A 13,844-nucleotide genomic window follows, 5' to 3' on the forward strand; every position below is an offset into this window, starting at 1 on the left:
AAACAAGTCAGGAGCACAGTGTCTTTTCTTCTCTGTGCGAATTTATAAGTCAGGGAGTAGCTGCTCTTCCAGAAAGAAGAAGAATATTGCTAACGTTGATTGGAACTGGCTGACTGGCAGAGCAGATGAGTTAGAGGGGAGTCATGGAGCTCGTGTAGTCTTGTGATTGGCACAAAACCCTTGTAAGGATGGTTCAGGAGTGCTTTTGTGGAGTTTGATGGAAAGTGAGGAGAGGAGGAGCTGTGTCTTCTGATTCAGTCTCCGCCCTAGAGAGGATTCTTGTCTACTGATTCAGACTCCGTCTTGGGAGAATTCTTGTCTTGGCTCTTGTTATGAAAAGGTTGCATTTGGGACACTTGTCCTGCGTGTAGCTTTGCAATAGCATTAGTCTTGACTGGGGAGCCTGTTGTGAACATTTGCTGTACCGACAGTTTAGACCTCAGTCATCTCGAACAATTCGTTGTGCTGAGGTCAATCTTACTCGTGTCAGGTCTGCTGTCTTGACGTTTGATCTCCTTGTGTACACTGTAGTATAAGTGAGTCAAATTGGTCCATCGTATGACCAGCGTAAAGGAGTGCCACACGCTACAATCTGCCAAGATTTAAGGGCTCCCATTAGAGAGTAATTGCGATCTCTCTAAGAAACCGTCAGCCGCAACTTTGCATATTTCTTGCATGCAACAACTAATCACAGGAGCCTGATATTGCTGCTCAGCAGATGCTTGAACCAAGACCTTCACTTGAGACAGCACTACACATCGAGAACAGAGTATAGTATTGCTACTCCGGTTAGTTAGCGGAAACAGAATCGCATTCTCACCACTTGTTCTCAGCTGCACCAACGTAGTATAACTTCTGTCTAGAACAAATCCATCAAAGTCTCTTCAGCGTTAGATGATTTCAGACTGCGTTATCCATGTTTTGAGCCAGAGTAAATAGTTTAATCAGACAAACCTTAGTCTTTGCTGATCAATCGACACCTAGTGGAGTGTTAACTAATTGTTGCGGGTATTAGTGTTACCAACAGTTCTTGATTAATTTGTATTGTTTGTCCCCTTGTATGATCAATAAACGTATGCCACAATTTTAAAAAAGATGAATCCTCTGTTAACATATTTATCACCCATCGGGAATTCTCATCAATAATGACAAGACCACCATTTCATTAAGTTATTTCAGAAATCAAGTTAATTTAGATCCTGAAAAAGTGATAACCTCTAATGCAGGCTAACAACAACAACCATAGTCAAAGGGTAGAATCAATTTTGCAGACGCATGGGCCAGGTAGTTAAGTGGAACGCTTCCTAGTTAAGGTGACTGCTGTCAGGGCATAAACTGATAGTCACCTGCAGCCTTTCAAATCTAACCACAAGACCAGTGTAGTCTTGCAACATATTTCTTTTTTTTTTCATCTCTGCCTTTGTAACATATTCTGAGATGTTATTATTCATGTAATACAAGTCTTTCCTGGAATATTAGCCAGTTTTTCCCCATATGTGGCGATTTCCAAGTGCGTTGTTAGGCAGGAACCCAACAGGAGCACTTAAATTGCAATGAGTGAAACGAGTTTCAGTGAAATTAATATTCTTCCTTGTTACCAACAGTTGGCTGTTTATTTACGAATATGCTGCAGTTTCTGAGGTAGCACCAAGCACAACCAACAGGATTGGTACAGTGAAGAGTATGAGTGGAAATATACTCCTCTTTCTGAGAAAACTACATCAGGTCCCAACGTCTTCAGTCTGCACTGCCCTCCTGCATAATCTTGAGGTGGCCACTGCTTGAGCAGTTGTAGGAAGCTCTTATAGTCATCGTCACTTGGATAACCAGTGAGACCTGGGCTCACTCTTCTTTGTAGGTGCACAGAAGGGGCTCAGCACTCTGTCCTTCCCAACACCCTGTGTCGCCATTTCGTCTTCCGGCAACAGCTGGAGTGAGTCTTTGGGTGATGTTGGCATGGGTGTGGGACGTTGCGCAGGCGAGCTGCGTGTTTAGTTGCAGCAGGCAGCGCCTACAGCACTTGTGCAACCAGCTATCACAGTCCTGTTTTTGGTGCATTCTCTACTCCAAGGAGGGGGCTGTCTGCGTGAAACACAGTCCATTAAAGACTCATGGCACTGTTCACCCAAACTGGTGGTGAGGCCAGAGTGGTTCTCAATTAGGAGTGAAATGGATGGGGTTCCCAGTTCCAGAGTTAGCAACACAACCAGGGAAAGCCTCCATAAAATGTTGATCAGAGCCTGGGGATAGGAACAATTTTTTGCTAAATTGTGGAAAAATATGCCCCTCGTAAAAGTTAACATCTCACCAAGATTGCGCTACACATAAACCTATAACCAAGGACACTGGGCTACCGCCATCAAGTGCACCAAACACCAGCTCACCGTTATCGATAGTTCATCTCGACCAACTCGACACACGACCAACCCTCGTCACAAATTTATACATGTAAACTGTAAGATGTAAACACAGAGGAGATTTGTGTATTATGGAGTAGTCGAGTCATATGGAATACCGGCGTTCCTCCTCTGTTACCTACTGCTGCATCGTCGGAATATAGTAGATACTTGTGATGCACTCCATAATGCTCTGAACTGATTGTGCCCATTTGCTAACATTGCTTTGTTCATATACTATATGTACACTAAAGAACCAAAGAAACTGGTACACATGTCTAACATCGTGTTGGGCCCATGCTAGCATGCAGAAGTGCAGTAACACGACGTACCATGGACTTGACTAATGTCTGAAGTAGTGCTGGAGGGAATTGACACTATGAATCCTGATGGGCTGTCCATAAATCTGTAAGAGTGAGAGGGGTGGAGGTCTCTTCTGAACAGCGTGTTGCAAGGCATCCTAGATATGCTCAATAATGTTCCTATCTGGGGAGTTTGGTGGCTAGCCGAAGTGTTTAAACCCGGCAGAATGTTCGTGGAGCTACTCTGTAGCAGTTCTGGACGTGTGGATTGTCTCATTGTCCTGCTGGAATTTCCTAAGTTCGTCGAAATGCACAATGGACATGAATGGATACAGGTGATTAGACGGGATGCCTACGTACATGTCACATGTTGGGGTTATATCTAGATGTATTGGGGGTCCCAACTGTACACGCCCCACACCATTACACAGCCTACACCAGCTTGAATAGTACCCTACTGACACGCAGGGTCCATGGATTCATGAGGTTGTTTCCACATCCATACATGTCCATCCACTCGTTCAATTTGAAACGAGACTCGTCCGACCAGGCAACATGTTTCCAGGCATCAGCAGTCCAGTGTCAGTGTTGATGGGCCCAGATGAGGCGTAAAGCTTCGTGTCAAGGCATATGAGTGGGGCTTCAGCTCCGAAAGCGCATATCGATGATGTTTCGTTGAATGGTTTGCAAGCTGACACTCATTGATAGCCCAGCGTTGAAATCTGCACCAGTTTGCGAAAGGACTGCACTTCTGTCACGTTGAACGATTCTCTTCAGTCGTCGTTGGTTCCATTCATGCAGGATCTATTCCGGCTGCAGAAATGTCGGAGATTTGATGTTTTGCCGAATTCCTGTTATTCACGGTACGAGCGTGAAATGCTCACACTAGGAAATCCCGTCTTCGTCGCCACCACGGGGATGTGGTGTCCCATAGCACGTGCGCCGGCTATAACACCTCGCTCAAACTCATTTAAATCTTGATAACCTGCAGTTGTAGCAGCAGTAACTGATCTAACAACTGCTCCAGGTTCTTGTTGTCTTATATCGCCGCAGCGACGTATTTTGCTTGTTTACATCGCTCTGTATCTGAATATGCATGCCTATACCAGTTTCTTTGGCGCTTCAGTGTATATAGGTGTGTTTCTGTGTACCAAGAGCATAGTGGTTGACTTGTTCAACATGGGCACATAAATATGCCTCACTTAGAGATTTATCAGCCTACTAAATTTATGTAGGCATGTTTGCATCTACCGAGAGCACAGCGGATGACTCGTTCACAATGTGTGCAGGATGCCACATAAAGGTATATCACCCTGTTACGTGTACCAAGAAGAGTATAGTGGATGCCTTGTTCAACATCATTGTGTGAAATATGCCCCACATAAGGATATATCGGCCTAGTGTATACATATGGGTATGTCGCATGGTAGATGCCTTCTTCAACATGTGCACTCAAAGCTAGCTTTAGCACTGGGTATTCGAGCCACTCGTATTAATATCCCCCCCCCCCCCCCCACACTCTTTCAACTGCAAGTAAACGTTTCACGTCCTTAGCCGTCCTTAGCACTGCCCAAAAACGTTGATTCCTTTAAACATAGCAGTTCTTTTATAGTTTATCCCTGATCAATGTCGTCCGATTGTCTGCATTAATTCAGTTCACACAGAAGTTCTCCACATCTCAGCAGGACCACGCCACATATAAATCCGTGACCAGGCACAACATGCTACCGCCATGTAAGTGCACCAGACGCTAGCACCCCATTATCGATAGTACATATCAATCATCTCGACACACGATCAACTCCCTTTACAAAGATTTGAACGTAGAGGACATTTGTGTATTATGGAATAGTCGAGTCATATGGAACACCAGAGTTCCTCCTCTGTTGGGATGCATAATGTTAATATAGTTCACTACTTGTGACGCATTCCATAACGTGGTCTGTACTGGTTGTGGGCTGCTTGCTAACATTTGTTTGTTCACTGTTCAAGAAAGTTTCTGTTACCATTTTTGAAACTGCTGCACGAAATTTTTCATCAATTTACTTTAATAACCAAATGTGTAAGTTAGATATAGTGTAATACTTATATGTAGCCGGCCGTTGTGGACGAGCGGTTCCTGACGCTTCAGTCCAGAACCGCACGCCTGCTATGGTCGCAGGTTCGAATCCTGCCTCGGGCATGGATGTGTGAGATGTCCTTAGGTTAGTTAGGTTTAAGTAGTTCTAAGTGTAGGGGACTGATGACCTCAGATGTTAAGTTCCATAGTGCTTAAAGCCATTTGAACCATTTTGAACTTATATGTAAACAGTCTGAACTTGTGTTGCTTTAAATTATCACAGTTCACAGTTTATCAACCTACAATGATACCTTATGGACTGCTATGCCCTCTTTGATCTTCGTCTTAGTAATAGGGTATCAAGGGTAGGGCCAAAAGATCAGTCTACTAAAGCAGCACGTCAGAATTCTCAAAAAAGTTGAGATATCACCTTTGGGAATTTGGTCTCTGAGCAGTATTAAGTGGAAAAATTTGCAAAATATAAAAACACAAGCTTGTAGCTGAATGTGTAATATGTAAGTCTTGTGTTTGGACGTCTTACGTTCGATTCTACCTATGATATATTTTTCCTATTATTTAGCAATAATAAATGTATTTCAAGATGGAACTGCTAAACAAATATGGAATCACATTTTAACATAAATTTAACTTTTTAAATTTTAATTACTAAATACATGAAACTGTGAGTAGTAAAAATAAATTAAAATTTGGTGCAGAAATGCAAAACATCCAGTACTAAGTAAAACATTTTTCTCTACAAACTGAACAATATGACTGATGTATAAAGATTTTTGACGTAAGAGAAAGACATTTCGTATGTCTGCTTGAAAATATTAATTTTATTTTAACTAAAAAACACGATTTAATAATTGTTAATTATGATTTCACAGGTTGATTCAAAAGGTTCCGCACTAATTGAAGCAGCTGATAAGGCAGTCGAAATGCAGCTTTGGAATAGGACCTTACGGTTTCCGAAGTGAAAACTCTGCAATGTCAGCAACAAGGACTGTCAATGCATCCACGGTCTCAGTCAGAAAAGACAGTATATTGTTTACTCAGCAATAGTGTGCACACAGAAAGTAATCAAACTGGTGAACAGCGCATTTAGTACAGGTATAATATCTTCATAGAAAATTCATACTCACTCTATCAAGTACACAAGACATCGCACAGACCTCATCAGATGCAGAAATTGTTGCGGCAGAAATGGTAATAGGTTAGCAAGTAACATTTGTCGTCAGATGTGGATGGAGCAGATGGATTATTTTCTGTGTGAGTATACAGGGTGAGTCACCTAACATTACCGCTGGATATATTTCGTAAACCACATCAAATACTGACGAATCGATTCCACACACCGAACGTGAGGAAAGGGGCTAGTGTAATTGGTTAATACAAACCATGCAAAAATGCACGGAAGTATGTTTTTTTAACACAAACCTACGTTTTTTTAAATGGAACCCCGTTAGTTTTGTTAGCCCATCTGAACATATAAACAAATACGTAATCAGTGCCGTTTGTTGCATTGTAAAATGTTAATTACATCCGGAGATATTGTAACCTAAAGCTGACGCTTGAGAACCACTCCTCCGCTGTCCGATCGTGTGTATCGGAGAGCACCGAATTACGTAGGGATTCAAAGGGAACGGTGATGGACCTCAGGTACAGAAGAGACTGGAACAGCACATTGCATCCACATGCTAACACCTTTTTATTGCTCTTTTTCACTGACGCACATGTACATTACCATGAGGGGTGAGGTACACGTACACACGTGGTCTCCGTTTTCAATTACGGAGTGGAATAGAGTGTGTCCCGACATGTCAAGCCAATAGATGTTCAATGTGGTGGCCATCATTTGCTGCACACAATTGCAATCTATGGCGTAATGAATGTCGTACACGCCGCAGTACATCTGGAGTAATGTCGCCGCAGGCTGCCACAATGCGTTGTTTCATATCCTCTAGGGTTGTAGGAACATCACGGTACACATTCTCCTTTAACGTACCCCACAGAAAGAAGTCCAGAGGTGTAAGATCAGGAGAACGGGCTGGCCAATTCATGCGTCCTCCACGTCATGGTAATGTACATGTGCGTCAGTGAAAAAGACCAATAAAAAGGTGTTAGCATGTGGACGTAAAGTGCTGTTCCAGTCTCTTCTGTACCTAAGGTCCATCACCGTTCCCTTTGGATCCCTACGTAATTCGGTGCTCTCCGATACACACGATCGAACAGCGGAGGAGTGGTACTCAAGCGTCAGCTTAGGTTACAATATCTCCGGATGTAATTAACATTTTACAATGCAACAAACGGCACTGATTACGTATTTGTTTATATGTTCAGATGGGCTAACAAAACTAACGGGGTTCCATTAAAAAACGTAGGTTTGTGTTAAAAAACATACTTCCGTGCATTTTTGTATGGTTTGTATTAACCAATTACACTAGCCCCTCTCCTCACGTTCGGTTTGTGGAATCGGTTCGTCAGTATTTGATGTGGTTTACGAAATATATCCAGCGGTAACGTTAGGTGACTCACCCTGTATAACGTACTCGGTGCCACATATCCCAGATGAAAGGTCAGAAGGGAGGTCCAGGGAAGTCCAAACGTATGGCCAGTTCGCTCCCTTCATCTGACGCTTCTTTTTTTCTTTTTCTGTGTGGGCGCATATCAAAAGTTCCGTGTAAAAGTGCTTGTCGGCAGGAGACAAGCAGCGTCTGACGAGGTTCGTGCCATCCCTGATGTACTAGTGGAAGGCGGCAGAATTTTTTATGAAGATGTTATGCTGTTATAGAGTGTGGTGGTCATCTTCAACATCTTCTGTCATGTACTACATTATTGACTGAACAGCACCCTATCTTCGATGAACTAAAAGGGGTGTGGACGTTCATGATCCTTGCTGTTCCTGACATTCGAAAGCTTTCACTGGCTCACGATTACTTCAAAGACCACCAGCTCCTGCACCAAAGTTGTTGCCGGCCGCGGTGGTCTCGCGGTTAAGGCGCTCAGTCCGGAACCCCGCGACTGCTACGGTCGCAGGTTCGAATCCTGCTCGGGCATGGATGTGTGTGATGTCCTTAGGTTAGTTAGGTTTAAGTAGTTCTAAGTTCTAGGGGACTGATGTCCACAGATGTTAAGTCCCATAGTGCTCAGAGCCATTTATTTTGCACCAAAGTTGTTGTATTTCGACTCTCTCTGAGCTCCTTCAGTCAGTGCCCAGCTTTTTTATCACTCTGTGATAAGTTAATTAACAATTAATCAATCGTTAAACATGTAAATCAATAATATTGTTCAGTCTCAAGAAAAAAAATATTTTCTGTTTATCTTCCACAATTTTGTAGCCAATTTTTATTTTCTTTTATTACTCACACTTTCCTATAATTAGTGATTCAAGTTAGAAAGATGACATTTCTGTTAAAATGTTACGATTTAATATTTAAACAATGAAAAATCCACAACGGAATAATGACAGATTAAGGAAAGGGTAGTTGCTACTCACCATATACACTCCTGGAAATTGAAATAAGAACACCGTGAATTCATTGTCCCAGGAAGGGGAAACTTTATTGACACATTCCTGGAGTCAGATACATCACATGATCACACTGACAGAACCACAGGCACATAGACACAGGCAACAGAGCATGCACAATGTCGGCACTAGTACAGCGTATATCCACCTTTTGCAGCAATGCAGGCTGCTATTCTCCCATGGAGACGATCGTAGAGATGCTGGATGTAGTCCTGTGGTACGGCTTGCCATGCCATTTCCACCTGGCGCCTCAGTTGGACCAGCGTTCGTGCTGGACGTGCAGACCGCGTGAGACGACGCTTCATCCAGTCCCAAACATGCTCAATGGGGGACAGATCCGGAGATCTTGCTGACCAGGGTAGTTGACTTACACCTTCTAGAGCACGTTGGGTGGCACGGGATACATGCGGACGTGCATTGTCCTGTTGGAACAGCAAGTTCCCTTGCCGGTCTAGGAATGGTAGAACGATGGGTTCGCCGACCACTGGCGACAACATCGATTTACTGTGGAGACCTCACGCCCCACGTGTTGAGCAATTCGGCGGTACGTCCACCCGGCCTCCCGCATGCCCACTATACGCCCTCGCTCAAAGTCCGTCAACTGCACATACGGTTCACGTCCACGCTGTCGCGGCATGCTACCAGTGTTAAAGACTGCGATGGAGCTCCGTATGCCACGGCAAACTGGCTGACACTGATGGCGGCGGTGCACAAATGCTGCGCAGCTAGCGCCATTCGACGGCCAACACCGCGGTTCCTGGTGTGTCCGCTGTGCCGTGCGTGTGATCATTGCTTGTACAGCCCTCTCTCAGTGTCCGGAGCAAGTGTGGTGGGTCTGACACACCGGTGTCAATGTGTTCTTTTTTCCATTTCCATGAGTGTAGTAGAGACGCTAAGTCGCAGATAGACACAACAAAAGGCGGTCAGTAAGTAAGCTTTTGGCCAAAAAGACCTTCATCTGCATTAGACAACATACACACATACACACACACACACACGCACACACACACACACACACACTCACACACACACACACATACACACACACACAAACATGAATACAGTCTCTGGCTGCTGTGGCCAGCTGGGCTCGCCAGTCAGAGACTATGGTCATGAGTTTGTGAGCAACGTTTGCATGACTTTGTGTGTGCATGATGAAGGCATTTTTGGCCAAGACCTTACTTACTGACAATCTTTTCATTGTGCTTATTTGCAACTCAGCATCTCCGCTATATGATTTAATATTTGTCATTTAACGTTCCCATTTGATAATACATATAGAGTGATTGAGCTGCCCCTACCCAAGTGTTTTATGGAACTTAAACACCTTTAAATACCACGTGCCAGATTTTAATATTCTCTTGGTCACTACATACGAACTATCAATCCCACAGAAAAAAATGAGCAGATTATTTTTGTAGGAAATTTAATGTAGTTCAATTGTTTACTGGGATATGTTTTCCCTAGACGTCACAGTTTTCAAATTGTTCAAGAAAAATGTACAAAAGTGGCCTTCAAATGCGTTTTTTTTCAATAATTCGAAAACAGTGGCCCCATTGAAAACAGAGAACAGTACAAAATTTAGCTACACTGAATTTCCTACAAAAATGTGCTGTTCATTTTCACTGTAAGACTAACAGTTTGGACATATCAAACGAGAGAATTCGAAAATCTCATGCAAGGTTTTTGAAGGCGTTGTGGATCGCATAAAACCTAAATTAATAAATAAAAGTAAAAGTTAATTTCTACTAGGGCTAAAGACCTCCGAACACAATAACTAGATGCTACACATTCACCTGTTGGAAATTCTTTAACCTTTTTTCGAGAATTGTGTCGTACTGCTTCAGGAAATCGAACTGATATCCAGGCAGTGACCTTCAAATGGTGTAAGTGAAAAGAAAAGTGTGGGAGACTGAGTCCGTGAGGTGCGCCTGGCCTGTGTTGCAGACGCGGCGCCCGTGCTCGTGTCGACGTTCCGCAGTGCCGTGGTACGCCCCGGCGACGCCTGGTCGGCGCAGTGCGAGGCGGCCGGCTCTCCGCTGCCCTCCGTGTCGTGGCTGTTCGACAGCCGTCCGCTCACCTCAGAGGACCACGTACAGGTGCGTGTGAATGCCAAACACAGGGAGGACCGGCGCGAGACGGCGTGACCCAGCACAGAAAATATCCTCTTGTTATCTAATGAGGCAGCATACAGTGGCAAGGTGGTGGCGCGGCCTGGGGTTTACCTGCGAGCTGGAATGAATGAGACATTCTTTCGACATAAAAGTTATCGGGGTACGGTACTGCGTCATGGCGTATAAAACTACAGCTGCTGGAGAAAAAAACCAACGTTTCAGTAACGGTTGCAGCGGCTTTCTTCTGGGTCTACTGTTGACCAGTAGACCCAGAAGAAGGCCGCTACAACCGTGGCCGAAACGTTAGTATTTTTCTCCAGCAGCAGTTGTTTTATATATTATGACGTGGTACCATACCCAGAAAATTTTTATGTCCACAGACTCTGGCAGTAGAATCCTACGCAATTATATAGTCTGATTTAAAGTAGTTGTCACTTGACGTTTGCGGTGCGAAGTTGCGGCGTTGTCACGTCAAGCACTGGCTGGAGGCAGCCGCCTCAGCGCATCGCTACCCCAAGCGATAGAAAATCGTTTTAAAGCCTGTATCTTCTACAAAAAGTAAGTAAAAAATTTCAAACCCACATATGATGTATATCTCTACAGTGTCTCTCAATCTGTCAAATATCTGTTCTTAATTTTAATTAGGACAAGAGTTACGTTAATTTGTTTGAAATCATTTAAATTCTCGGTTTCGCAGACAGCTTCTAACTTAACACGTCATTACTGAAAAACTATTGGTGTCACAGCAAAATATTTTTTTTTCCATTCATTACCAAAATAATGCGTGCGGTTAAAGGCGCTGCAGTCTGGAACCGCAAGACCGCTACGGTCGCAGGTTCGAATCCTGCCTCGGGCATGGATGTTTGTGATGTCCTTAGGTTAGTTAGGTTTAACTAGTTCTAAGTTCTAGGGGACTAATGACCTCAGCAGTTGAGTCCCATAGTGCTCAGAGCCATTTGAACCAACCAAAATAATGCACTCGGCAAAGAATCCTTAAAAGCTTTCGTAGTGCATTACGTTTCCTGTATAGAAATTTTGAAAACAGCGTTTTAAGCAACCCTATCAGTACTGAACTCGAAGCAAGTGTGACGTTTAAAATCTCTATCTCCTATAAATATTATGTAAATTTTTTGAAATTTACGTACAGTATCGGTCTCAGTGGCGTATCAAATATCTTCTCTTAATTCTAATTAAGGCCGTTGTTACATTAACTATTGAAGTGTGAGAAATTTTCGCGTCCGGAAAAGGTTTCTTCTTTAGATTGCAAATCTGGAAAACTATTACACCCATTGAATAACAGCTTGGTGTATATACAAAATGAAATGGAATTAAAATTCAGTCTAACGTACCGTAAGGAGATAACGAGAGCTGGCCAAACAGTATTTCTTAGCCTCACAACAGCAATAAGAATTAATCGAAATAAATTCACAAACACAATATTTAATGGCAGTAAGTACACTACTCACTAATCAAACAATGCGAAAACACCATTTAATTCAGAGTCAGAGTCAGTGGAACTATCCGTGTCGCTGCTCGTTTTGACAGATATAATCAAGTCTTCGACACTTTGCTGTAAGATACCTTCATTGTTCCACGCGTCCTGTATCACTCCTTTCACGTGATGCATTACCTTCTGCCAGTCTTCCTGTGTCACAATTACAACTGCCTCTTTCAAAAGGCGTTCCACTTCGGTTAATGTGAATTTCTTATTTTCTGCAGCAATATGCCGTTTGACCTGAGCCCAAATCAGCTCTATTGCGTTTAAATGGCAATGGTAACGAGGCAATCTGAGCACTTTACGCCCGTATTTGTTTGCTACTTCATCCACAATGTAAATCAGGGTCTTTGGCTTGTGTTGCGATACAAGTTCTAATAATTCTGCCCTTGTCAAATTACTGTCGAACTGTACCTTATGTTTCTGTAACCAGCTAACAATGTTGTTTTTCCTCGTTGAATTGTGGGTGCTTTAACTTGTATTACTGAGTCATAAGGAGCGTTATCAATCACAGTGATTAAGTTCTGGAGCACACAGTCTTCAAACCATTTCACAAAAGTATTGTGGTTCATCTCTTCATGGTAGTCGGTCTAATTTGAACTGAACAGCAGCAGACAATTTGGAATGAAACCTTTTAAATTTCCGGCATGTGCTACAATTATCCTTTTTCCTCTGCCGATCGGAGCTGCCATACTACCGCTGATGGGTCTGTCCAGCCTTTTTTTAAACTGTGTCCTGCATTCACCCACGTTTCACCATGCCAAACGATATCATCAAAATTTGTCCCCACTAATTCTCTAAGAAAGCGGCATCGCCAGGCTGCATTATCTTGGCGTTCCATTAGTAACTTTCTGCAAGAGATGAATTTATAGCGGAATCCTAACATTTTCACGACTCGCAACAAAGACGATTTACTACCCTGAAACAGATCAGCTGCTGTGATGGTAGCATGTAGTTTTTTGACTGTTGGATAATCCTTCATCGAATAAAATGCGTATATTTGACGACGAATGGCATCTGCCTGAAAAGAGTCAAGTTTTGTGACCCTCTTCTCTAGTCGCCTCTTTTTCCCAGGTGTCTCCAATTTAGATGATTCACTTGAGCCTTCTTTCGTGAATTTCTCCTTGCAGATTCTTATTACTGATCGTCCGCTAACTTGCAGAGCAGCTGCAGTGCTCTCCACCACCTTATCCAAAGGAACGAGAGGCCCTCTTGCATCCCTCTCTCTCTCTCTCAAAATACTCCCTTAAGGAACACACGTATTCACGCGCCTGACTGCGTATAACGACGCCATGTCCGCCACTTTTTGGAGGTTTTCGAGGAGTGTGCAGTCTCGGCCTCCCTCTCTTGCTACTGCTTTCATCACACATCGTAAACCCGCGAAGCTACAAGTCACTCAAATCTCTCACCCGCACGTCTATAACGGCTCGCTGAGGACTGTGAGGACTGGCTGGCTGGCACAATGCCTTAGTCAGCTCAGCAGTGCGAAGTGGCAGCCGACAGCGCCGGCTGTCATTGGTTAATTCAAATTGGTGGCGGGAGCCCTGGAGCCCGTTGCCTGTCAAGTGACAACTACTTTAAATCAGACTTTTTTTATAGTAGACATTCTTTGTCCGCTTTCGGCGCGCCAGTTGGCTACATGTTCTACCGACAGAATCTAGGCGCACGCTCTGCAGTCTCTCTGAAACGATTGCACAGCAAGTAATCGATAAAAAAATTGATTTTCACGTTACTTATAGCAGTAGAAGTCAGCTTCATGGTGAAGTGCCCATCATCTCGCTAATAGTCATACTTATTGTGATATTCCCATTTAAGAAAGGTACTGCGCGAAATTCGAAAAAGTTTGCAATGAAGAATATGGTTTTGCGTTTGGTACATGTTACACCATGTGTTTCTGTGAACGCAATTTATCTAAGATACTGAATTTTTCTTTAGACTGTTTGTCT

The 13,844-nt window shown here is 43.4% G+C and overlaps 1 protein-coding gene across 1 annotated transcript in view; it reads left to right on the forward strand.

The window, feature by feature from the left end:
- The window catches only part of LOC124555873 (Down syndrome cell adhesion molecule-like protein Dscam2), a 195,871-nt gene extending 185,435 nt beyond the window's left edge, over positions 1-10,436 (forward strand). The window contains exon 5 of the mRNA XM_047129935.1: positions 10,237-10,436. Within this exon, the coding sequence (XP_046985891.1) occupies positions 10,237-10,436 (200 nt within the window). The remainder of the gene's footprint in view (positions 1-10,236) is intronic.
- Positions 10,437-13,844: the final 3,408 nt, after the last annotated feature.

This window comes from Schistocerca americana, chromosome X (genome assembly GCF_021461395.2).
Source record: "Schistocerca americana isolate TAMUIC-IGC-003095 chromosome X, iqSchAmer2.1, whole genome shotgun sequence".
In the NCBI taxonomy this organism is placed as follows: domain Eukaryota; kingdom Metazoa; phylum Arthropoda; class Insecta; order Orthoptera; family Acrididae; genus Schistocerca; species Schistocerca americana.